Source organism: Neoarius graeffei, chromosome 5 (genome assembly GCF_027579695.1).
Source record: "Neoarius graeffei isolate fNeoGra1 chromosome 5, fNeoGra1.pri, whole genome shotgun sequence".
NCBI lineage: Eukaryota > Metazoa > Chordata > Actinopteri > Siluriformes > Ariidae > Neoarius > Neoarius graeffei.
This window is the reverse complement of record NC_083573.1, coordinates 71,751,677-71,775,221: the sequence shown is the minus strand read 5'-3', so window position 1 is coordinate 71,775,221 and position 23,545 is coordinate 71,751,677. Positions and strand designations below refer to the sequence as shown.

The 23,545-nt window shown below is 39.9% G+C and overlaps 1 protein-coding gene across 1 annotated transcript in view; it reads right to left on the bottom strand.

Annotated features, from left to right (window-relative positions):
- The window catches only part of capn7 (calpain 7), a 29,126-nt gene that overhangs the window by 1,782 nt on the left and 3,799 nt on the right, over positions 1–23,545 (bottom strand). Inside the window, exons 2-20 of the mRNA XM_060922354.1 lie at positions 20,313–20,421; positions 17,383–17,540; positions 15,359–15,426; positions 14,980–15,186; positions 14,794–14,880; positions 14,528–14,654; positions 14,328–14,413; positions 14,053–14,146; positions 13,542–13,688; positions 12,983–13,089; positions 12,710–12,830; positions 11,928–12,072; positions 11,742–11,841; positions 10,303–10,438; positions 10,142–10,217; positions 5,554–5,699; positions 5,138–5,200; positions 4,917–5,047; positions 3,729–3,821 (exon numbers count right to left, since the gene is read on the bottom strand). Coding sequence (XP_060778337.1) covers positions 3,729–3,821; positions 4,917–5,047; positions 5,138–5,200; positions 5,554–5,699; positions 10,142–10,217; positions 10,303–10,438; positions 11,742–11,841; positions 11,928–12,072; positions 12,710–12,830; positions 12,983–13,089; positions 13,542–13,688; positions 14,053–14,146; positions 14,328–14,413; positions 14,528–14,654; positions 14,794–14,880; positions 14,980–15,186; positions 15,359–15,426; positions 17,383–17,540; positions 20,313–20,421 — 2,201 coding nt within the window. The remainder of the gene's footprint in view (positions 1–3,728; positions 3,822–4,916; positions 5,048–5,137; positions 5,201–5,553; positions 5,700–10,141; positions 10,218–10,302; positions 10,439–11,741; positions 11,842–11,927; positions 12,073–12,709; positions 12,831–12,982; positions 13,090–13,541; positions 13,689–14,052; positions 14,147–14,327; positions 14,414–14,527; positions 14,655–14,793; positions 14,881–14,979; positions 15,187–15,358; positions 15,427–17,382; positions 17,541–20,312; positions 20,422–23,545) is intronic.

The window sequence follows — 23,545 nt, the reverse complement described above, 5'->3', positions numbered from 1 at the left end:
TCACCAAGAATCTTCCTAGATCTGGCCGCCCAGCCAAACTGAGCGATCGGGGAAGATAGGCCTTGGCCAGGGAGGTGAGCAGGAACCCGAGGGTCACTCTGACAGAGCTCCAGCATATCCTTGTAGAGATGGAAGAACCTTTCAGAAGGTCAACCATCCAGGCAGCACTCCACAAATCAGGCCTTTATGGTAGAGTAGCCAGACGGAAGCCACTCCTTAGTATAACCCCGATTCCAAAAAAGTTGGGACAAACTACAAATTGTAAATAAAAACGGAATGCAATGATGTGGAAGTTTCAAAATTCCATATTTTATTCAGAATAGAACATAGATGACATATCAAATGTTTAAACTGAGAAAATGTATCATTTAAAGAGAAAAATTAGGTGATTTTAAATTTCATGACAACACATCTCAAAAAAAGTTGGGACAAGGCCATGTTTACCACTGTGAGACATCCCCTTTTCTCTTTACAACAGTCTGTAAAGGTCTGGGGACTGAGGAGGCAAGTTGCTCAAGTTTAGGGATAGTAATGTTAACCCATTCTTGTTTAATGTAGGATTCTAGTTGCTCAACTGTCTTAGGTCTTTTTTGTCGTATCTTCCGTTTTATGATGCGCCAAATGTTTTCTATGGGTGAAAGATCTGGACTGCAGCCTGGCCAGTTCAGTACCCGGACCCTTATTCTACGTAGCCATGATGCTGTATGTGGATTGGCATTGTCATATTGGAAAATGCAAGGTCTTCCCTGAAAGAGACGTCGTCTGGATGGGAGCATATGTTGCTCTAGAACCTGGATATACCTTTCAGCATTGATGGTGTCTTTCCAGATGTGTAAGCTGCCCATGCCACATGCACTAATGCAACCCCATACCATCAGAGATGCAGGCTTCTGAACTGAGCGCTGATAACAACTTGGGTCGTCCTTCTCCTCTTTAGTCCGAATGACACGGAGTCCCTGATTTCCATAAAGAACTTCAAATTTTGATTCGTCTGACCACAGAACAGTTTTCCACTTTGCCACAGTCCATTTTAAATGAGCCTTGGCCCAGAGAAGACGTCTGCGCTTCTGGATCACGTTTAGATACGGCTTCTTCTTTGAACTATAGAGTTTTAGCTGGCAATGGCAGATGGCACGGTGAATTGTGTTCACAGATAATGTTCTCTGGAAATATTCCTGAGCCCATTTTGTGATTTCCAATACAGAAGCATGCCTGTATGTGATGCAGTGCCGTCTAAGGGCCCGTGATCTTCGGGCCCTTAGACGGCACTGCATCACATACAGGCATGCTTCTGAGATTCTTCCAGATTCTCTGAATCTTTTGATGAAGATGATGATGTGTTCAAATTCTTTGCAATTTTACACTGTCGAACTCCTTTCTGATATTGCTCCACTATTTGTTGGCGCAGAATTAGGGGGATTGGTGATCCTCTTCCCATCTTTACTTCTGAGAGCCACTGCCACTCCAAGATGCTCTTTTTATACCCAGTCATGTTAATGACCTACTGCCAATTGACCTAATGAGTTGCAATTTGGTCCTCCAGCTGTTCCTTTTTTGTACCTTTAACTTTTCCAGCCTCTTATTGCCCTTATCCCAACTTTTTTGAGATGTGTTGCTGTCATGAAATTTCAAATGAGCCAATATTTGGCATGAAATTTCAAAATGTCTCACTTTCAACATTTGATATGTTGTCTATGTTCTATTGTGAATACAATATCAGTTTTTGAGATTTGTAAATTATTGCATTCCGTTTTTATTTACAATTTGTACTTTGTCCCAACTTTTTTGGAATCGGGGTTGTAAAAGGCACATGACGGCCCGCTTGAAATTTGCCAAAAGGCACGGAGAGGACTCTCAAACCATAAGAAACAAGATTCTCTGGTCTGATGAAACCAAAATTGAACTTTCTGGCCTGAATACCAAGCATCACGTCTGGAGGAAACTAGGCACCGCTCATCACCTGGCTATTGCCATACCCTACAGTGAAGCATGGTGGTGGCATCATCATGACATGGGGATGTTTTTCAGCAGTGGGAAGGGGGCGACTAGTCCTGATAGCGGGAAAGATGAATGCAGCTAAGTACACTGAGATCCTTGAAGAAAACCTGCTCCAGAGCGCTCTGGACCTCGGACTGGGGTGAAGGTTTGCCTTCCAACATGACCATGACCCAACACACACAGCCAAAGAGAACAAAAGGAGTGGCTTCGGAGAAAAAGTCTGTGAATGTCCTTGAGTGGCCCAGCCAGAGCCCAGCCCTGAATCCAATTGAACATCTGTGGAAGGAGCTGAAAATGGCTGTGCACCGATGCTCCCCATCCAACCTGACGGAGCTTGCAAGGATATGCTATGAGGAATGGGCAAAAATGTCCAAAAACAAGTGTGCCAAGCTCGTAGCTTCTTTCCCAAGATGCCTTGAAGCTGTAATTGCTGCCAAAAGGTGCATCAACCAAGTATTAGGCTAAGGGTGTGTACAGATATGTAACCCCTAAATAACCTATTTTTATCAGGAAAATAAAATTCCATATTTTCTAAAAACCTGTTTTCACTTCATAATTATTGGCGATTGTGCATAGATGTTTGAGGCAAAAAATGAAAATCTATTGTAGAATAAGTCTAACATAAAATGTGGAGAAGGTGAAAGGGGTGTGCAGACTTTCCAGCTTGACTGTATATGTCCAAGTAGAAACTCAGTTTAAGTTTACAAAACACATGTAATGTGATGGAAAAAGCATCAACATGCCACCAGCACCCTGCTGCTGATTGTATTTTCAGCAGATCCCTCATACATCTTTCCATACACTTCACTGCCTAATATTACATTCCTCTAACAGTATAAAATATATTAGAGGACGCTACAAGATGGTACAAAAATATGATCTTCAAGTGGTGAACATATTTCACAAGAGTGCAGTGAATGAGTGAAATTTTTCAACACGAAGATAAACTTCAGATCTTCGCGCCACCATGGAATATTCTTATTATATAGACAAGTCCACAAAAACATGCAAGTTAAACTTCATATCTTAAAGCCAACATGTAATTTTCTTTTTATTATATAAAACACATCCACAAACAAAAACTACACAAGTTAATCAAAACAATTCACCAATATCCGCACTAGTGAGGACACTGGAAAATGTGTTACTCAATGCCCCAGATGTAGTTCATATGAAAAATGCGAGTGGCGTACTTCCCAGTAAAACACTCATTTCTATATAATAAAAAGCATTTAAATCATGATACGTGTTTGTCAAAAAGGGGCCAAACCTCACTGCTGACAATAATGCAGTCAATATTTTACATGTACAAGGTTGTATTTTCTTAGTCTGGAATTTTAAGTTCAGTCAGCATTTTGCTTTCTAGTACCTGCTACAAAATTTCTCCCTGACTACTGGTCTATTTATAGTAAAACGTGTAGGCCATGTAAATGGTGCGTTACATTCCCATGGTTCTCTACTGAATGCTGAAGAAAGTGCATAATCCAATATAACATCCATATGTATATTTATGTATAAAATATTTTAAATGTATAACGAACGTTTGAATTCATTAAAATTGTCAACTATTTCCCCTCCCCTTTTGTGACACTTTCAGGCGCTATCAGCATCAGTAGCGCTCTCTCTGTATTTTTTCCATTCTTGATATGATACTTGTTCTTCTGGTACAACAAAATATTAGTGCCTCCTACATGTACACTTATCTCTGTGTGAGAACAGCAGTGCATTACCTGTAATCTCCACTGCCCTTTTTCTGGATACCTGAAGTCCCTGCATCTCCTACGGTGGACACTGTCAGGACCTCAAAACCCACGCTGTACTGCCTGTTGAAGGAAGTCCAGTAACATTCAAAACACTACAGAAGACACAGCTAGGCATGTATACCAGACCTCTCATCTCATTCTCTCTACCCGCTTTATCCTGTTCTACAGGGTCGCAGGCAAGCTGAAGCCTATCCCAGCTGACTACGGGCAAAAGGCAGGGTACACCCTGGACAAGTTGCCAGGTCATCACAGGGCTGACACAGACAACCATTCACACTCACACCTACGGTCAATTTAGAGTCACCAGTTAACCTAACCTGCATGTCTTTGGACTGTGGGGGAAACCAGAGCACCCGGAGGAAACCCACGCGGACACGGGGAGAACATGCAAACTCCACACAGAAAGGCCCTCACCGGCCACGGGGCTCGAATCCAGACCTTCTTGCTGTGAGGCGACAGCGCTAACCACTACACCACCGTGCCGCTCTATACCAGACCTGGCTACATAAATAATCTAGAGAATAAATGGCTGACCCTTGACAAGATCCTTATTTTTGATTGTGTATTAAAACATGCTAACTGTTATGTCTCTACAAATTAAGTGGCTTTCCTAGAAGAAAAGAATCTACAAGTATACACAGCTGACAAATTCAGAAAAAACAGTGGCTCTGTTATCCTGTGGGAGACAATTTGCTGGTATGGTTTGTGTCCACTTGTCCCAATAGAGGGAAAGGTCACTGGAAATCAATACTGCAAAGCCATAAGACATGAAGGCTCACTAAAATGGTTTAATGAGTATGAGCTATGATGCAAATCATATGCCATGGCCTTTGCAGTCAGCAGATCTCAACCGAAATTAACACCTCACTACCACCATCATTTGTTGGTGAGTTGAGTAAGGATCTTTTACAAGAATGGTGTCCATCCCTCCTGTAGAGTTCCAGAGATTTGTGGAACCTATGCCAAGCACTGAAGCTGTTCTGTGGTGGCCCATCACCTTACTAAAATTTTTTTGCTTTTCCTGTCACTTATCTGTAAATCTACATGCAAGCAATAACTTAATATAAAACACCAAATCAAAAAGTAGATAGAAATTTAGAGAACTAAAGACGTGTCAGCCATATGAAGTGTCAGAAATGAGACAGCCGGTCTCACCTGGAGCCTCGAAGCTCAATGAGCAGAGGTCCAGATTTGTCCAGGTTGAACTGGTAGATTGGGTTATTCTTGTAGGTGTCCTTGTAGTTGCCACAGCCTCCTGCACTGATCCCTTTCCACTGGCCATTTATCTATTAGGAAGACAGGGTTTTCATTAAAACCAGTAATATAATACAACCACATAGCAAACAATAAATAGTTTATGATACAAACTTGCTTACTCTTTTTGTGTGGGAGAAGGGTGATAAAATTTTGGAGAAATTAAACTTGCACAATGAGTAAACCTGGTAGGGAATAGAGCAAATTCATATTAATGAATCTTAGAGGTACTCCTAAATGACATTATACTTAATCTTTACAGAATGAAGATTCCATATACGATACTATTTGCAGACGTGTGCAGAAAATGGCATGGCATGACCTAATGGCACCCTCAGGAATTTGATAAAGAGCATCACAGTGAGTTAAACACACTGAGCTATTTCAATATATTATAAAATCATATTTCACAATCAAAAGAAATGAGGCTAATGCCAGCCGACAGAAAATGAGCTTCAGCTCATGTTGTAAATGTCAATAACATTTTCTAAGTTGCTGCTCTTCCACAAGGTAAAATACAGAACACAAAGAGAGTTACCCTTAATGTGTAGTTGATGGTATTTTGCTTCTCATATTGAGAGACAACCAGTGTAAATGTGTGAGTTCCTGGACTAGTCAGTTTAATCTTGGTCAGGTAATGTGGGCTGTTGATCCTGATACCATCAATATAAGGGGGAGGGTCACCTAAATGATAGAAACAGAGAGAAGAGAATTTGCTTTAAAAAGCAATGAATGCACATCTCATCTCATTATCTCTAGCCGCTTTATCCTGTTCTACAGGGTCGCAGGCAAGCTGGAGCCTATCCCAGCTGACTACGGACGAAAGGCAGGGTACACCCTGGACAAGTCGCCAGGTCATCACAGGGCTGACACAGACACAGACAACCATTCACACTCACATTCACACCTACGGTCAATTTAGAGTCACCAGTTAACCTAACCTGCATGTCTTTGGACTGTGGGGGAAACCCACGCGGACACGGGGAGAACATGCAAACTCCACACAGAAAGGCCCTTGCTGGCCATGGGGCTCGAACCCAGACCTTCTTGCTGTGAGGCAACAGTGCTAACCACTACACCACCGTGCTGCCTATGAATGCACATACAAGAAGAAAAAAAAAATTAAGAGACCACTTCAATTTTTTTCTTAAATCAGCACCGCTCTGTGTGACAGCCATTTCGTGCCAGTGTCCATCCTGGTATCATTTTACCTAATGAGGTACTGATTAGGTGATCACCTGAACCAAATCTTATTTTACGAGGAAAAGTATAAAAACTACTGCTGTGGTCACCACTATCCTCTTGCAATAGGACCAGTTTGGATGACAAAAACAGTGCTAGTAGTAACTTAAATTTATTTGGAATACAAAAATATCTATTCATCATGCCAAAAGAGTTAAAAATAAAAGTTTTGAGTGAGAAAAGAAGGGTTCAATTCTGGCTTTACTGGCAGAGAGATACAGTGAGCGTCAGGTTGCTTCCATCCTCAAAATTTCAAAGATGGCACTTTTTAGAACAAGGGCAACCAGCAGACACTAAGAACAACAAAAGTTACAGACTGGTAGAGGGAGAAAACGACTCTCCACTGACCGGGATGATCGTCAACTCCTTCGGATGTCACTCAACAACCATAGGATGACATCAGGTGACCTACAAAAAGAATGGCAAATGGCAGCTGGGATTAAGTGCATGGCAGGGACGGTTCAAAACAGGCTCCTCTGTGTGGGGTTGAAGTCATGCAAAACTAGAAAAAAAAAAAAAAAAGTCCATCAATGAGAAGCAAAGAAGATCCAGGTTGAGGATTGCTAAAGACCATAAGAATTGGACCGCAGAGGACTGGAGTAAGATCATCTTCTCTGAGGAGTCCAATTTTCAGCTTTTCCCTTTACCTGGTCATCTAATGGCTAGACGGAGACCTTGAGAGGCTGACAAACCACAGCGTCTCACACCCATTGTGAAATTTGGTGGAGGATCAGTGATGATCTGGGGGTGCTTCAGCAAGGCTACAATGGGGCAGATTTTTTGTTTGTGAAGGACACATGAATCAAGCCTTGTACAAGGTTATCCTGGAAGAAAACTCGCTTCCTTCTGCTCTGACAATATTCCCCAACTCTGAGGGTTGGGTTTTCCAATAGGACAACACTCCATGCCACACAGCCATGTCAGTCAAGGTATGGATGGAGGACAACAAGATCAAGACCCTGATATGGCCAACCCGAGCTCCATACCCGAACCCTATTGAAAATTTCTGGAATGTGATCAAGAGGAAGATAGATGATCACAAGCCATGAAACAAAAGTTGATGTAATTTTTCCACCAGGAGTGGCAGAGAGTCACCCAAAAGCAATGTGAAAGACTGGCGGAGAGCATGCCAAGATGCATGAAAAGCTGTGATTAAAGGTCAGGGTTATTCCACCAAATATTGATTTCTGAATTCATCCTAAGTTCAAACATTAGTATTGTGTTGTTTAAAATTGAATATGATCTTGATTTCTATGCATTATTCAAGATCTGAAAATACTCCTTTTTGTTATTTTGATTGTCATTTTCTGCAATTAAATGCCCCAAGTGACAATATTTTTACGTGGAATTTGGGGGAAAATGACAGTAGTTTATGGAATAAAACAAAAATGTTCATGTTCCTCAAACACATACCTATGAATAGTAAAACCAGAGAAACTGATAATTTTGCCATGGTCTCCTAAGAAAAGAATTTTTTTATTTTTTTTTTACAGAGCTGTACATGAGAGTCTATTTGTATATCCAACTTCTCACAAACCACACGAGTTTAAGGTTCAAACAATGGTTATAAAGTAGCTCATTTTGGTTCTACAACCAGACTGGCTGAGCTGTGTTTGAAGCTGCTGTACAATGTTTTGCGTGAACAGTACAAGCTGGTGTCAATGTGTTCGTGCATTAATTAATCTAAAAGATTTTTAATTAATCATTTAGATTAATTAAAAATGGCTGTCCACACAACATTCAACTAGATACAAGAGATGTTCCTAATAAGTTGATAAATTGAAAATAATCTCCAGCTGTACAACCCTGATTCCAAAAAAAAGTTTGGACAAAGTACAAATTGTAAATAAAAATAGAATTCAATGATGTGGAAGTTTCAAAATTCCATATTTTATTCAGAATAGAACATAGATGACATATCAAATGTTTAAACTGAGAAAATGTATCATTTAAAGAGAAAAATTAGGTGATTTTAAATTTCATGACAACACCACATCTCAAAAAAGTTGGGACAAGGCCATGTTTACCACTGTGAAACATCCCCTTTTCTCTTGACAACAGTCTGTAAACATCTGGGGACTGAGGAGACAAGTTGCTCAAGTTTAGGGATAGGAATGTTAACCCATTCTTGTCTAATGTAGGATTCTAGTTGCTCTCTTAGTAACTGTCTTAGGTCTTTTTTGTCGTATCTTCTGTTTTATGATGCGCCAAATGTTTTCTATGGGTGAAAGATCTGGACTGCAGGCTGGCCAGTTCAGTACCCGGACCCTTCTTCTACGCAGCCATGATGCTGTAATTGATGCAGTATGTGGTTTGGCATTGTCATGTTGGAAAATGCAAGGTCTTCCCTGAAAGAGACGTCGTCTGGATGGGAGCATATGTTGCTCTAGAACCTGGATATACCTTTCAGCATTGATGGTGTCTTTCCAGATGTGTAAGCTGCCCATGCCACACACACTAATGCAACCTCATACCATCAGAGATGCAGGCTTCTGAACTGAGCGCTGATAACTTGGGTCGTCCTTCTCCTCTTTAGTCCGAATGACACGGCATCCCCGATTTCCATAAAGAACTTCAAACTTTGATTCGTCTGACCACAGAACAGTTTTCCACTTTGCCACAGTCCATTTTAAATGAGCTTTGGCCCAGAGAAGACGTCTGTGCTTCTGGATCACGTTTAAATACGGCTGCTTCTTTGAACTATAGAGTTTTAGCTGGCAACGGCGGATGGCACGGTGAATTGTGTTCACAGATAATGTTCTCTGGAAATATTCCTGAGCCCATTTTGTGATTTCCAATACAGAAGCATGCCTGTATGTGATGCAGTGCCGTCTAAGGGCCCGAAGATCACGGGCACCCAGTATGGTTTTCCGGCCTTGACCCTTACACACAGAGATTCTTCCAGATTCTCTGAATCTTTTGATGATGATATGCACTGTAGATGATGATATGTTCAAACTCTTTGCAATTTTACACTGTCGAACTCCTTTCTGATATTGCTCCGCTATTTGTCGGCGCAGAATTGGGGGGATTGGCGATCCTCCTCCCATCTTTACTTCGGAGAGCCGCTGCCACTCCAAGATGCTCTTTTTATACCCAGTCATGTTAATGACCCATTGCCAATTGACCTAATGAGTTGCAATTTGGTCCTCCAGCTGTTCCTTTTTTGTACCTTTAACTTTTCCAGCCTCTTATTGCCCCATCCCAACTTTTTTGAGATGTGTTCTCATCTCATCTCATTATCTCTAGCCGCTTTATCCTTCTACAGGGTCGCAGGCAAGCTGGAGCCTATCCCAGCTGACTACGGGCGAAAGGCGGGGTACACCCTGGACAAGTCACCAGGTCATCACAGGGCCGACACATAGACACAGACTATGTGTCTCACACTCACATTCACACCTACGGTCAATTTAGAGTCACCAGTTAACCTAACCTGCATGTCTTTGGACTGTGGGGGAAACCGGAGCACCCGAAGGAAACCCACGCGGACACGGGGAGAACATGCAAACTCCACACAGAAAGGCCCTCGCCGGCCCCGGGGCTCGGACCCAGGACCTTCTTGCTGTGAGGCGACAGCGCTAACCACTACACCACCGTGCCGCCCTGAGATGTGTTACTGTCATGAAATTTCAAATGAGCCAATATTTGGCATGAAATTTCAAAATGTCTCATTTTCGACATCTGATATGTTGTCTATGTTCTATTGTGAATACAATATCAGTTTTTGAGATTTGTAAATTATTGCATTCCGTTTTTATTTACAATTTGTACTTTGTCCCAACTTTTTTTGGAATCGGGGTTGTATTTAATGCACAAAAAGTAAATATAATATGCATCTTCATTTTCTTATTTCTAAATTTTTTTATTTATAAAAAGATACATACTTGGATAATAAACTTTCTTGCCATCATTCTTGTAAACCACTAAAGTGATGAACTCCCGGTTTTGAGCAAAGTCATCCTTAAAGAGCAGATGAAAGAATAAACAGTTAAGATCACTGTATACATCAAAAATGAAAATGACCATGCTTTGTTACCAACTGTACCTTGTCTGTGATGTGTCTTGTTAGCAGTACCCACACTGCAGCGCCACCTTGTGGACACTGCACCTCCAGCTTGTACTGAGGATTATTGGCCAAACTATATACATCTTTCACTGGACCCTGTTTTCCATCCCAGCTACTGCAAAATGCAAATCATTGTGCATGAGCAATTACATCAACCCTCTTCACTGACGTTACAAAAACTCTTTGTCCCCCAAATCAATGCATATTTTGAGACTAGATATTTACAAGGCTGTTTCACTGACCCACCTGTACTCACAAACACACAAATACCTCCTCTTCTGATTTCAAATATGCATTGACCATCTTTTGTATATGTTCTGCTCATTCATAACTGAAGGAAATGAAAAGAAAAATCTCTTATCTGAATTTCTAGTCTTTTGCATGCTACCATTATACATCCATCTCTCTGGTCACATCCAAGTAGTTGATATTTAATTAATTATGCTTCCATATGCCATATTTGGGCCCACAGTAATTGGTTTGTACTGTTGTGGTGTCCCTGCCTATCCGTCATTGTATTTACCAGGCGAAGCTAAATAAATAAATAAATAAATAAATATTTTATAAATAACTCAGATTTTTCCTGTGTAGGTACCATGTATCTACATATAGAGGGAAACCTTTATTCAAGTACTTTTCCAGTAAAAGGAAGGATATAAAATCACCCCTATCTACAATCCAGGAAACCAAACGTCACAAGAACAACTCTTCCAAAAGCTGCATTTCATTCAGGGCAGGAAAAGACTTTTGGGATTTAAAAAAAATTAAATAAATGTTTTACTGTATTGAGTCATCGACTGTGCTAAAGGTGGAAACTGCTGACTACTGTGAACCTCCCTTTTTCTCTCTTTAATCTCACTATGTGCTTAGTGACACAGTCACTCAGTCAATGGTCTCCATTATGTTCAGGAAATATAAGACCTAAACTCCATAATGTCATTCCCATTACTGCACTTTGGGCTTTGTTATCCCATTAATGCACTTTTTAACTTATTTTGTCATCAGAAAGCACTTCTATCACTCGCCCTCCACCATGTGTGGAGTCACTGAAATCCCCACAATATTTCTCTTCATATTGTTCTCCTTGTTTTACATACCAGGAGGTGCAGCTACACATCTCACATGATTATTTTCATAAGCTCCTATATTGTTGGTATACCTTGCTATTATAGTTTGCTTCCTGTATAAAACAGACCTATTATCCATACACCTGGTTATGTTCTGACATGCATACACAGCATCAGGATCAATGAGTCACAACTGCATAGCTTTCTGAACAGATTTACTCTAGAGAGGTCTAAAATGGAAATTATTTAATGCCTGCCAGACAGTTAGAAACAAGTATTTTTATGGCCATGGTCTGGTATAGGGTAGAAAGGCAATCATTTAATGACCTTATGAGACAGTAGAAGACTGACCTGTGTATGCAGGATGACTCTCTGAAAAGACCAGGATTCCAGCTCAGGTAGATGACATCATAGTATTGACATAAGTCTTCCCAGATGATCCAGAACACACCTTGAATACAGCCCACATGTTAGCTCACAGGTCTTGAAGGTCTTTCTACTTCACTTTATGTTTGGAACTGCATGGTACTCCCTCACCGTTATCAAACTTTTGTGCAGTTTTGGGGTCAAACTTGAGGTACTTCAGTAGATCTGGCGTCCAGTTCTTCTCATCCCGCTCGCTGTAGCGGCCCTTCCACCTGAGATGGCTCCAAGGGTTCTTCAGTTGCAGGAAGCGCTTCCCCTGGAGCCCATGACAAACAGAACCAAAATTTAAGTGCAGAAAGGAAAAATCCTCTGGACAGGCAAGTATAGGACAATAGAACACCTAAAGACCAGGAATGAGTATGGATTTTTAAATAGTCACAAATTTAATGTATTTAATTTAACCTATTTTTTTCCCCTTTTTCCTCCTCTGCATTTAACCCATAAGAAGCAGTGAACACACACAAGTAAGCAATGAGCTCACACACATACCCAGAGCAGTGGGCAGCTATGCTACAGAGCCCACGGAGCAGTTGTGAGTTAGGTGCCTTGCTCAAGGGTACTTCAGCCCAACCTCAGGCCATGGCTGCCCTATGTTAACCTAACCGCATGTCTTTGAACTGTAGGGGAAACTGGAGCACCCGGAGAAAACCCATGCAGACACGAGAACATGCAAACTCCACAAAGAAAGGCCCCTGTCCACCGCTGGGCTTGAACCCAGAACCTTCTTGCTGTAAGGCGACAGTGCTAACCACTACACCACCATGCTGCCCATAAGACACATAAGACAGCTTATGTGGTCCCCCCCCAGTAATTTACCACCAATCTCTATACATACACTAGCAATAAGATCCAATAATAGTCATGAGTATATGGTAGGAGGTTGTGCAACTGACCTTGTATTCCCTGATGTCTAACACAGCATAGGCATGTGTGGGCACTAAGCCCCACCTTTCCCCTTCCTCCTCAGTCATTACACCTGTTGCTACAGTGATTAGGACATCTCCTTTATGAAACCTGTTAATGGAAATCCACATGGGCATTGATTGTCAGAAGTGCTGCCAAAATGGTCTGTCTGTGAAACAAACACAGTCCTTGAACAGTGCACTGGGACACTTCAAGAAGTGTGTGCGAGTCTATGCTTTGTTTCTACATGCATGTGTGTTCACCTTTGGTAAAGCATGCGAAAGGTGTCGTCCTTGCTAAAGGACTGATTGTCTGAGTGCATAGCGATGCGTTCTGGAATCCAGCCAGTCAGCGCATGCAGGTCAATATTCTAGAAAGGGAAAAAATATCAGGAAAAATTCAGAAGTCGTAGACCTCAGGGGTCACAACACATTGTTGTTGTTTTTTTTTTTGTCATGATTTTTTTTTAAAATGCATAACAGATTGCGGTATGGACAGAAATGGACTGACAGAAATACATTAAATACCTGTATGAACAAATAGCATTGCATCCAGACTCACACAGATTAAGCAAGATCATAGTCTTAATTTATAATCTTGCTTAATCTGTGTGAGTCTGGATGCAATGCTATTTCTGTTCATACAGGTATTTAATGTATTTCTGTCAGTCCATTTCTGTTCATACCGTAATCTGTTATGCATTTTAAAAAAATGCATGTATTGTAAATCAAGGCCTTCTTTTAATAAGTGCATTTCTAATACTTTATACAATTCACATACTTGAAATGTAAATTAATATGTAGCTTTGCAGTTTACACTCACAGAGTTGGAGCCAGGGAAATCATATCCACCCATCATCTTCATATAGGCTTTCTCTATAAGGGAAACCCACAGCTCGTTTCGGTTGCTTGAGTAGGAGCAGAGTAGCTCACCATTGCGGTCCACTGGGAGGAAATCATCAATGATCACCTGAACAGGAAAAATTACGAGAAAAAAAAAAAAAAAAAAAACTTTGTCACTAGCAAGTAATCAATCCCTAGATATTTGACTTCAATTTATATCATTGCACTGTTGAATTCTCCAATCTCTAATTGTGCTGATTATTCTAAAACAGCAGTTTGACACATGCAGCAAATCACAGGCTTTATTATTAACATTAATGAAGCTCAGCCAAAGACATTATTGTTTAAACAGCTCATTCACAGGTATTTGTATGGCAAAGTCTCACATAATATAAACTTTGCATCGGACCACAGAATACTCCCGTCGTTAATGATTTTACAGCAGCCCTGTCATGATTTTTTACCAAAACAAGACAACACAGTGTTTGTACCTTTCTAGGGACCCCATTGATGTGCAGTTTCACCATGTATTTCCCACATGGGTTATACTCTGGCTCACCCCTCCTATTCTGAGGATAAATGATGCTGTCGATCACACACACAGACACGTTTCATCACTGCCATTTGTGTTGTTTTAATATGATAAAACTGATTGTAGGAATATTCAAAACTGTGGACTCCTGTGTGCTATAAACACACAGTAATCACTATACATGAGATATTATCTGTGGGAAAGAAAAACACGCATAACTGCATGCGTAACTACCTCGTGATTAATTTCTTGTTGAAGCGTCTCTCATATGCTGCACTGATGGCCAAAGAGGCAACAAAAGAACAGTCTGATACCACAGTCTGCAGGAGCAACAAACATGTTAAAAGCAGCTAAAAAAATGGCTGTAAATGTTATATTTCACAAAAACTCATGGGATTAGTGTTAAGATTGTGGAGTGCAGAAAACCATGACACCTGTTTGATGCTAAAGCTCGACACAGTGAAAATCATGGTGGGATTGTTACAAATGTCATCAGGTCGGACCCAGCGACAAAAGATGGCTGTCTGTTTAGGAGATAAGGCCAGCTTTCCACATTTATCCCTGCAGATTATTGTAAATTATGGTTCTTCTTTAATAAAGCTTGGCAAAGAACATTTTCACAAGTAGAAAGAGCACATTTATCAAATTGTGTCTTGCAAAATATAGCAGATCTGAAAGGGTACCATCAAAAAGTACTCACGAAAATGGAACAGGAAAAGCAAAGCGTTCCCTCAAGTCAACACTCATGAATGGCACATATTCAATTCCATTTATCTTGGAAGTATTCCTTCAGTAGACAAAACAGGAAATTGGATATGAAAAGTTAGCTGGAAGAAAGCAAGATTTAAATTTATTTAGGAGTAACTATAGCTTAAGATCTTGGTACCTGAGCACTTCTATCTCCTCTTGTGTGTAGCGCTGGCCCTGTGGTTCACTAGACTGCACTGCTCGCACTGGCTGTGGCTTATCATGGAGGGAGAAATCTGGACCCAGGGGTAGGTACTGCCTCACAGGAGCAGGAGCTTTAACAGTGGAAGAAGTGGGCTTTTCCTGGGGTGTGGGTTTCGAAAGAGTATCTTTTAGTCCCTCTGCCCTGAAGTATACAGATGTAGAGAAAGAACTTATAGAGAAGTTGGTGGTGAAATTGAATTAATAGCAAACCAACATATTACACAGAGATATAGTATTGTGCAAAATTATTAGAGTTTCTTTGGCATGGCATTTTGTGTTTCTGAAGTAGAAGTGATTCAGTCTTTGCAGTTTACCTGTCCAGTGCCTGGCGAGCTAGTTGCTTCAGTTTACCCTGCAGCACATGATCTGAAGTCTCATTGGACTGTAGGAGAGAAAGGCAAGAGAGTTCAGAGTTTACTAGGTGAGCAGTTCAGTTTGTGGCAAGGTCAATGTAAGACTCAACATCAGCGAAGGAGCCTAGTCTAATTGGAGGAAGAGTGTTAGGAGTGCTTTTTGCACAAGTAGCTAAACTATGAGCAGTACTCAGTACTGTTGTCATGTCTCCAAACCCACAAACCAAAGCGGGACACTTAAATATCAACATAAACTACTCTGGCATTTAAATAAATAAACCAAAACAAAACCCAACGCACTGAAGGCACATATAAACTCAGTAAGTTAAAATTTAGCAAACAAAGGTAATCACTAATTACTGAGCTCCAATATTGTGTCATCTTTTCTTTTGGAGCTTTCTGTTTGTCTTTTTCTACTTTATTTGTTAGTGCAATAACCTCTCTCATCTCATTATGTCTAGCTGCTTTATCCTATTCTACAGGGTCGCAGGCAAGCTGGAGCCTATCCCAGCTGACTACAGGCGAAAGGCGGGGTACACCCTGGACAAGTCACCAGGTCATCACAGGGCCAACACAGACAACCATTCACACTCACATTCACACCTACGCTCAATTTAGAGTCACCAGTATGTCTTTGGACTGTGGGGGAAACCAGAGCACCCGGAGGAAACCCACGCGGACACGGGGAGAACATGCAAACTCCGCACAGAAAGGCCCTCGCCGGCCACGGGGCTCAAACCCAGACCTTCTTGCTGTGAGGCGACAGCGCTAACCACTACACCACCGTGCCACCCACATTGACATTAACATTTTATGTTCTTAACAAATGGGACACTAATGACAGTTAACAGGTTATAAATTAAAGCTATCTAGGTTCTCAATGTCAGGAGTGTCATATCTGTTATTTTTAAGCATTCTGTTGCATCATTGTGGGGTTCTTTTCTTAATTTATATTGTCTTTGCACCATCTTTTCTTTTTTTTCTCCCTTTTAGCCATTGGTGTCCTACACGTAGCCTCTCTATCATTTCTTTACACATCAAGCAAGAAAAGACCACATGGCATCTCTGAACCTCGCCAAATGATGTACAACAATTTGAGTCAAGCGAGGACTGTACCATTTTCAAGCAGTATCCTATTTACTCCCTGAAATAACTGTAAATGCACATGTGGCTGTGGTGTTTACATTTTTTTCATGGGTTTATATGCAGGAGACATGCAGAGGTGGTGAGATCAACCCAATTCCATAAATGCAATGTTGTACATCCACAGTAATCAGCACACAGGATAGTATCTCAACACTTTCTAATACTAATCACAATGTAAAACATGAGCAGCTTTTGTTCTCAATAAATAAGAGGATAAAATGATAGAGTCAGTTTTATTTGAAAATAATCATTAAAAAGCTTTTGTTAATGCGTACATACTCAAAAAAAGGATATTTTAATGCAAGGATTGTCCTATGGCAAGTCTCTCGAGCAGATTTTCCCTTGAGCATGATCAAACCCCTGAAAGTGATTCAGAATATACCTCTCTTTCAAACAAACTCGCATTACAATTGCGCTTTTGCTGTTTTCCTTCCACTAGCTTCCTGCAACTGCATGTATCCGATTTAAAACACTGAAAGCCCATTATCCTACCGAAAGGCAGTTATCAGACACTGCTCTGTACCACAAGGAAGACATGTATCAAAACTATTTCCTCACATCAAGGTAGCAAAATGAACTCCCTCTAACCGGAGTCGCAAACAGTGAAGATCCACCTTCAATAAACACTTGCGTGAAAGCTAAATCTGCACTTTACATTCATCTTTTAAGCTTTACTGTAAACTGATACCCTAACATTTGTGTTATTACGAGATGTTTTTTTTTTTCCTGGACATTACAGATCACTTCTGTAAGTCACACTGAGTAAGGCTTTTCACCAAATGCTTTAAATGTGAAATCTAAATATAACTATATAGGGTGTCTGCAGAATAGAACTCAACTGCTTGGATGCACAGTTCCACAGCCTGTGTGTAAAGCTCAATGGCTTCATCACTGTTACCCTTCTCATCCTCCTCAAAAGCCTGGGTTACCAGAAAGTATGAACGTTCCAGGTCCAGCTGATGCTTGGTCTTTAACGGGTCACTGGTCTGAGCTTGAACTGGTGAGGGAGACATGAACAAAACATTTTAATAATCCATACTGAACACCAAGATTTAAAAAATGCAATGTTTGGGTAGACTTAAATTTTCTACCAGTAAAATAATAATGCTAAATAATCACAATGTTCTGAGGACAATGCACTCCACCCATGTACAACAGATGCAGTAATTAATAACAAATTAATAACAAACATCCAGTGTACATTACACACAAGAAGGGTGTGTGCAGTTCTTACTGATTACATGATTCAGAAAACAAATCTGACCTATTGTATTATCTAACCAAAAAAAATATATATATGTTCCTTTCCATGCAGAAATATTGGCACCCCTTGAAAATCCAGCTGTTTCAGACAAGTAAAACTATAGTTATGGACCCAATTGTGCTTAATGATATTATTAACTGCTTAACTGATTTTTTTTTTCTTCAATCCATTACCTGACTTGTACAGGTCCACAACCATCTGTTTCTTTTGTGTTGAAAGTTCTTATATGGATAAAGGAAATGTATCATAAAGGCATTTTACATGTGTCCAACCTCATATTTATACCCCAGGAAATCAGGACACGATTAAAAATAACAGAAGACTGAAAGCAAATAAAATAAACAAAATTTTTCAAGAACAACAATTTGTTTGTATTTATTTAAAAGCATTTAGGGGTGTAAATCATTTTAACACATAAAAATGCTATTATTAAAAAAGTAACTATAACTGGAGTGATTTTATTAGAACAAACAGCCTCTGCTATAGTTTGGACAGCAATTTTTTTTTAATTATTTTGTGTAATGTCTGTTTTATCATTACCAAATGAAATAGGTAGAAGATGACCAAGACTGGGCAATAAAACAATAATTATATAATTATCACAATATAACTTTCCTCTATATTATTTTTGATAAATTTTATATATGTTGAATGTAAGCAATTCTGTGCTTAGATAAGGAATGTGAAGTTGAGGTCAAGCCGTGTTGAATTTGGGGTAAGTCAAGTCAAGTCATTTCTATAGCGCTTTTAACAATAGACATTGTCACAAAGCAGCTTTACAGAATTTGAATGACTTTAAAACATAAGCTAATTTAACCAACATTTTGTTTGTGTGCCATGTTGAGAGGATCCTGCTGCCTTTTATTTTGGGGAGTTGGAAGCTGTGTTTTGATTTTCTGTTGTAATTCTGAAAAACATCGCTATAGGGCATTGCTGCTGCATCAAGAACTGCCATAGTAGGTCACAATATCGTTCAGGGAGAAAACTGACCAATGGTAGATGCTTTTTCACCTTTCCTAAATGGAAAAAAAAAACATGATCTGAACTATTGCATCAGTAGTACATAAGACCACTACAGCATGCAACACAGGGGCCATACTGTCTTTTTTTGTTAGTACAGTAATGCGACTGTTCAAACCTACTGCCTACGACTCAATAAAATAAATCACAGAGCTGATTATCTTTGAAAGTTTTGTATTTTGTTTGGTTTAATAATTGGCCCATAAAGATCAGTGGCACCTTGATTTGCAAGTATGGCTGTGTTCTCACAGCTGTCAAGAGAATTTCAGTCAAGGCAAATCACATTGGTTCCATTTGGTTCCTAGAGCTCAAACAAAGCCCATTCAAAAGCTTGCTTTTGAATGTTTAAATATCCTCTTTACATCATGCTCAACAACAACACTCCAACACACTATGTGATGGAATGAGAACACTACTGATTTGTGCAAGTTGTTATTCATAGTAAATTGTGTATTTAAAGATATCAAAATACATGAGTCATTTCATCCCTTTTGAAGTTTACTCGATGTATAAATTATTAAAATGCTTTGTGGTTATTATCTTTATGTTTAGTTGTGGTTTTAAGGTGACCATCTTCAAACACATGTTCCTGCGATGGGGGTATTTCTCACGGCACAACACCAGCTTATGAAATAGCAGATCTTACACCAAGCCGCTGCAAAACTGTTCATAAGCTCCTACGGATTTCTAACTTTTAAATTCACGCAACATACGCACTCTGTCAGAAAACAAGATAGTTTACAATGTCAGAGTATGTGAGTGGATTCCTTTGTCAATTTATTGTTTTAATTTATTTTATTGATATTATCCTTTAAAACACCTTTAAACTTTCCAGTCTGACCCATCTTGCATGTGTTCTGTATCACACTTCAGCACTTAATTTTTCTATGAAGATATTTATTTTGTTGTGGAAAAGGGACTGAAAAAGGATTTGGCTGAATTTTACTCATGCATTTTTTTTTTTGGGGGGGGGGGGGGGGGGGGGGGGGATAATTATTATTATAATTGTTTTGAATGTTCTACCTCAGCTTGGTGAAATGTTCTGCTCTTTGTCAAGTGTTTGTCATGTCCTGACCATAAAGAATAGTTTAAAACCACAATTAACTGTCTGGTTTCTTCAACTTTCACTCAGGAGCAAAATCAGTCTTTCAACTTTAAAAGAAATAATGATTTTGCATTTAATGTGATAACTATAGATATCGACTGAGAGGAAACTTTCTACTGTATCATACCATTTTTGGTTATATTGTCCTGCCCTAATGAGCACACTCCTATACTTTATTATGACCATGATGACATAGTTCCATGATGATGTGCACTCTTAGCTAGTTACACCCATACTCAAACTAGCTCGAGTAAGTCTTAATGAAGTAAGGTTTACAGAAAGGATGAGGTTTTCCCTCTCAGGAAAGTGGAAAACAGCACTGGCAGATACAGCCAGGTCTTTCACAGTCTTATTAAATCCTGATATTTCCAAAAACTCACCCGCACTGAGTAGAGTCTGTACTCGGTCCAGGTACTCATTCACCTTTCCCTGAATGTTCTCCAATTTGGACCCTGCCATGTCAGCGTAAATAAGAGCTTGGGCTGCCTCCTAAGGGGAGGAAAGGAAACAGGGAGTCAGTCATTATTACAAGTGAAATATCAAATCATTTAATCATACCACGTACAGTAGTTTTTTTTTTCTTCCCCAGAGTTTAAAATAAATGTTTTCATGATTACAACAGGACTGAAGTGTTTAGCCTTCTACTTTAACACATCTGTTTCAACTCACCAAGCTCATTACCAAGAGCTTTGTGGAATAAAACATGTGGGTTTGAACTGAGAAAATTAAACTCTGTATAGACATGTCACTCATCGTGGCTAGAGTCTGATACTTGTGACCAACAGCAATAACTTTTGACAACACCCGAGTAATGTAATACACATTATATTACATTAATGGAATTTAGTAGACATTCTTATCCAGAGCAGCAAACAAAATACCCAGAGCAGCCTGGGGAGCAGTTGGGGGTTAGGTGCCTTGCACTTCAGCCATTCCTGCTAGTCCAGGAAATCATACATACACTCATTGATTGATTGATTGATTGATTGATTGAAGGCACTGCCTAAAAGCAGAGCTCCTAATGAGTGTATGAGCAAAATATTTGCAAAGACACAAAATTGACCTGAACAGAATAATATTATTACAGCAGATGAACCATCGACTTGTGCAGAGTCATGTATTTCACGTAAATAAATTGCTGCATTGTCTTGTGACAGTGATACCAATGAGATATGCATCACAGTTACGAATACATATTTATTCCTTTCTTTGACACTGCGTGTCATGCGCCAGAAACACCACGAGATTTTATTATGGTGTGACTCTGCTGGGTGCCTGGTGGACAGCAGTGAACCAGCGCTTTCACTTTACATCATTACTATATATTTACAATCAAATATCAAACTTGACATGTCAAACAGCTATCTGGTTATATCTCTCACAGCCATACACTTTGGAGCTTGGAGTGTGCAGCGCCACGAGGACTAATTACCATGCACCTGTTCCTGATTATCGCACAATCACAGCGCATATATATAAGGACTCTTAGTAACACACACACACTTTGCAAAGTATACACTCTGTACCCTGCGAATGACATTACCAAGCCTTGCATTTTGTGTAGCTTTTGACCCCGTTTGTGTTTTGGACTTTAGGTGTTGTATTACCTCTAATATCCTGTCAGTGCCTCACTCAACCACTGCCTCCTTTTTGACTCTGCTTTTGTCTCCGTTTTGGATCCGTTTGCTAGCATGCTTTCAGTAAAACTCTTCCTGCACTTACATCCATCCACCACTCTTACATGACAGAAACTGTCAATTGTCCCACAAGCTAGTAAAACTGTTTTAACTAGTCTTATATGAAACTGTCATGAATACTTTCCATAAAATGTGTTAGCAAATAATACCATGCTACTTTTAAAAAAGCAAATTAAAAATAAGCACTGGATAAAAACCCATCTATCTTGCGTAAATACACTCTCAAAAGAGATGTGTTAAAAACAACACATATTTAACACATCAGCGTGTTTATATAAGGACAACACAGTTTGTGTTAATAAATGTGTTGAACTCTATAACACAGTAACTGTGTTGAACTATTTAACACTAGTGTGTTAAAACAACACAGTTTGTGTTTTATTTATAACACAAACTGTGTTGTTTTAACACACTAGCGTGTTAAATAGTTCAACACAGTTACTGTGTTATAGAGTTCAACACATTATATAAGGACAACACAGTTTGTGTTAATAAATGTGTTGAAGTCTATAACACAGTAACTGTGTTGAACTATTTAACACGCTAGTGTGTTAAAACAACACAGTTTGTGTTTTATAAATAAAACACAAACTGTGTTGTTTTAACACACTAGCGTGTTAAATAGTTCAACACAGTTACTGTGTTATAGACTTCAACACATTTATTAACACAAACTGTGTTGTCCTTATATAAACACGCTGATGTGTTAAATATGTGTTGTTTTTAACACATCTCTTTTGAGAGTGTAAAGACACAACTTTCATTGTCCGGTGGTCAAGTGTTTATGAGATACATTGCCTTGCACTTACGATGGGGTACTCTGTGGTGGTACACATACAGACAGACATTGTATGGTCCAAAAGCCATCAAAAATCAGGTTGATGCATTACTATATTCTCTTAAGTATAGAGCTCTACGATAAAGACAGGTGGGGGGGGGGGGGGGAACGGTTCCTTTGTTCTGCATTTTGTTGGCAAGCTTTGGGTCCACTTGTCCCCTTGGAGGGAAGAGTCACTGCAAATCAATACAAAGTTATTCTGACTGATCATCTTTACCCTATGATGAAACATTTCCAACCTGATCAGAATGGCCTCTTCTAGGACGATCCTATAGCACTGTTTTCATGTATACACCAAAACTACAGATAATGAGATCTAGGGTTAGGGTTAATTATCACTCACGGGATCACAATGGAAGTCTTTCAAAATATCACAATGTATTTATGTATTTTAGCATAATTATGGATCATTATTGTATTTCGAGCATTTTTTTTTAGATCAAATGCAGCATGCACACCAAACATTTCCAAATCATCCATCCATCCATAACCGCTTGTCCTGTGCAGGATCATGGGCAAGCTGGAGCCTATCCCAGCTGACTATGGGCAAGAGGTGGGGTACACCCTGGACAAGTCGCCAGATCATCGCAGGGCTGACACATAGAGAAACAACCATTCATACTCACATTCACACCTACGGTCAATTTAGAGCCACCAATTAGCTTAACCTGCATGTCTTTAGACTGTGGGAGAAAACTGGAGCACCTGGAGGAAACCCACACAGACACGGGGAGGACACACAAACTCCACACAGAAAGGGCCCTATTGGTCACTGGGCTCAAACCCAGAACCTTCTTGCTGTGAGAGGACAGTGCTAACCACTACACCACTGTACCGCCACTTCCAAATCCATCCATCCATCCATCCATCCATTATCTGTAGCCACTTATTCCTGTTCAGGCCTAGACATTAAGCATTTACCACTGGTGGCCCATTGGGCCAGTGGAATTGAAAAGTTACTGGCCCAAATGGAAAATGTGGTGGCCCAGGGGCCCTCCCCTGGAAAATTTTGATTTTTCAATTCATATTCGGGCATTCTGCTGCATTTTAAGGTGAAATTAATGAAAATAAGATTATT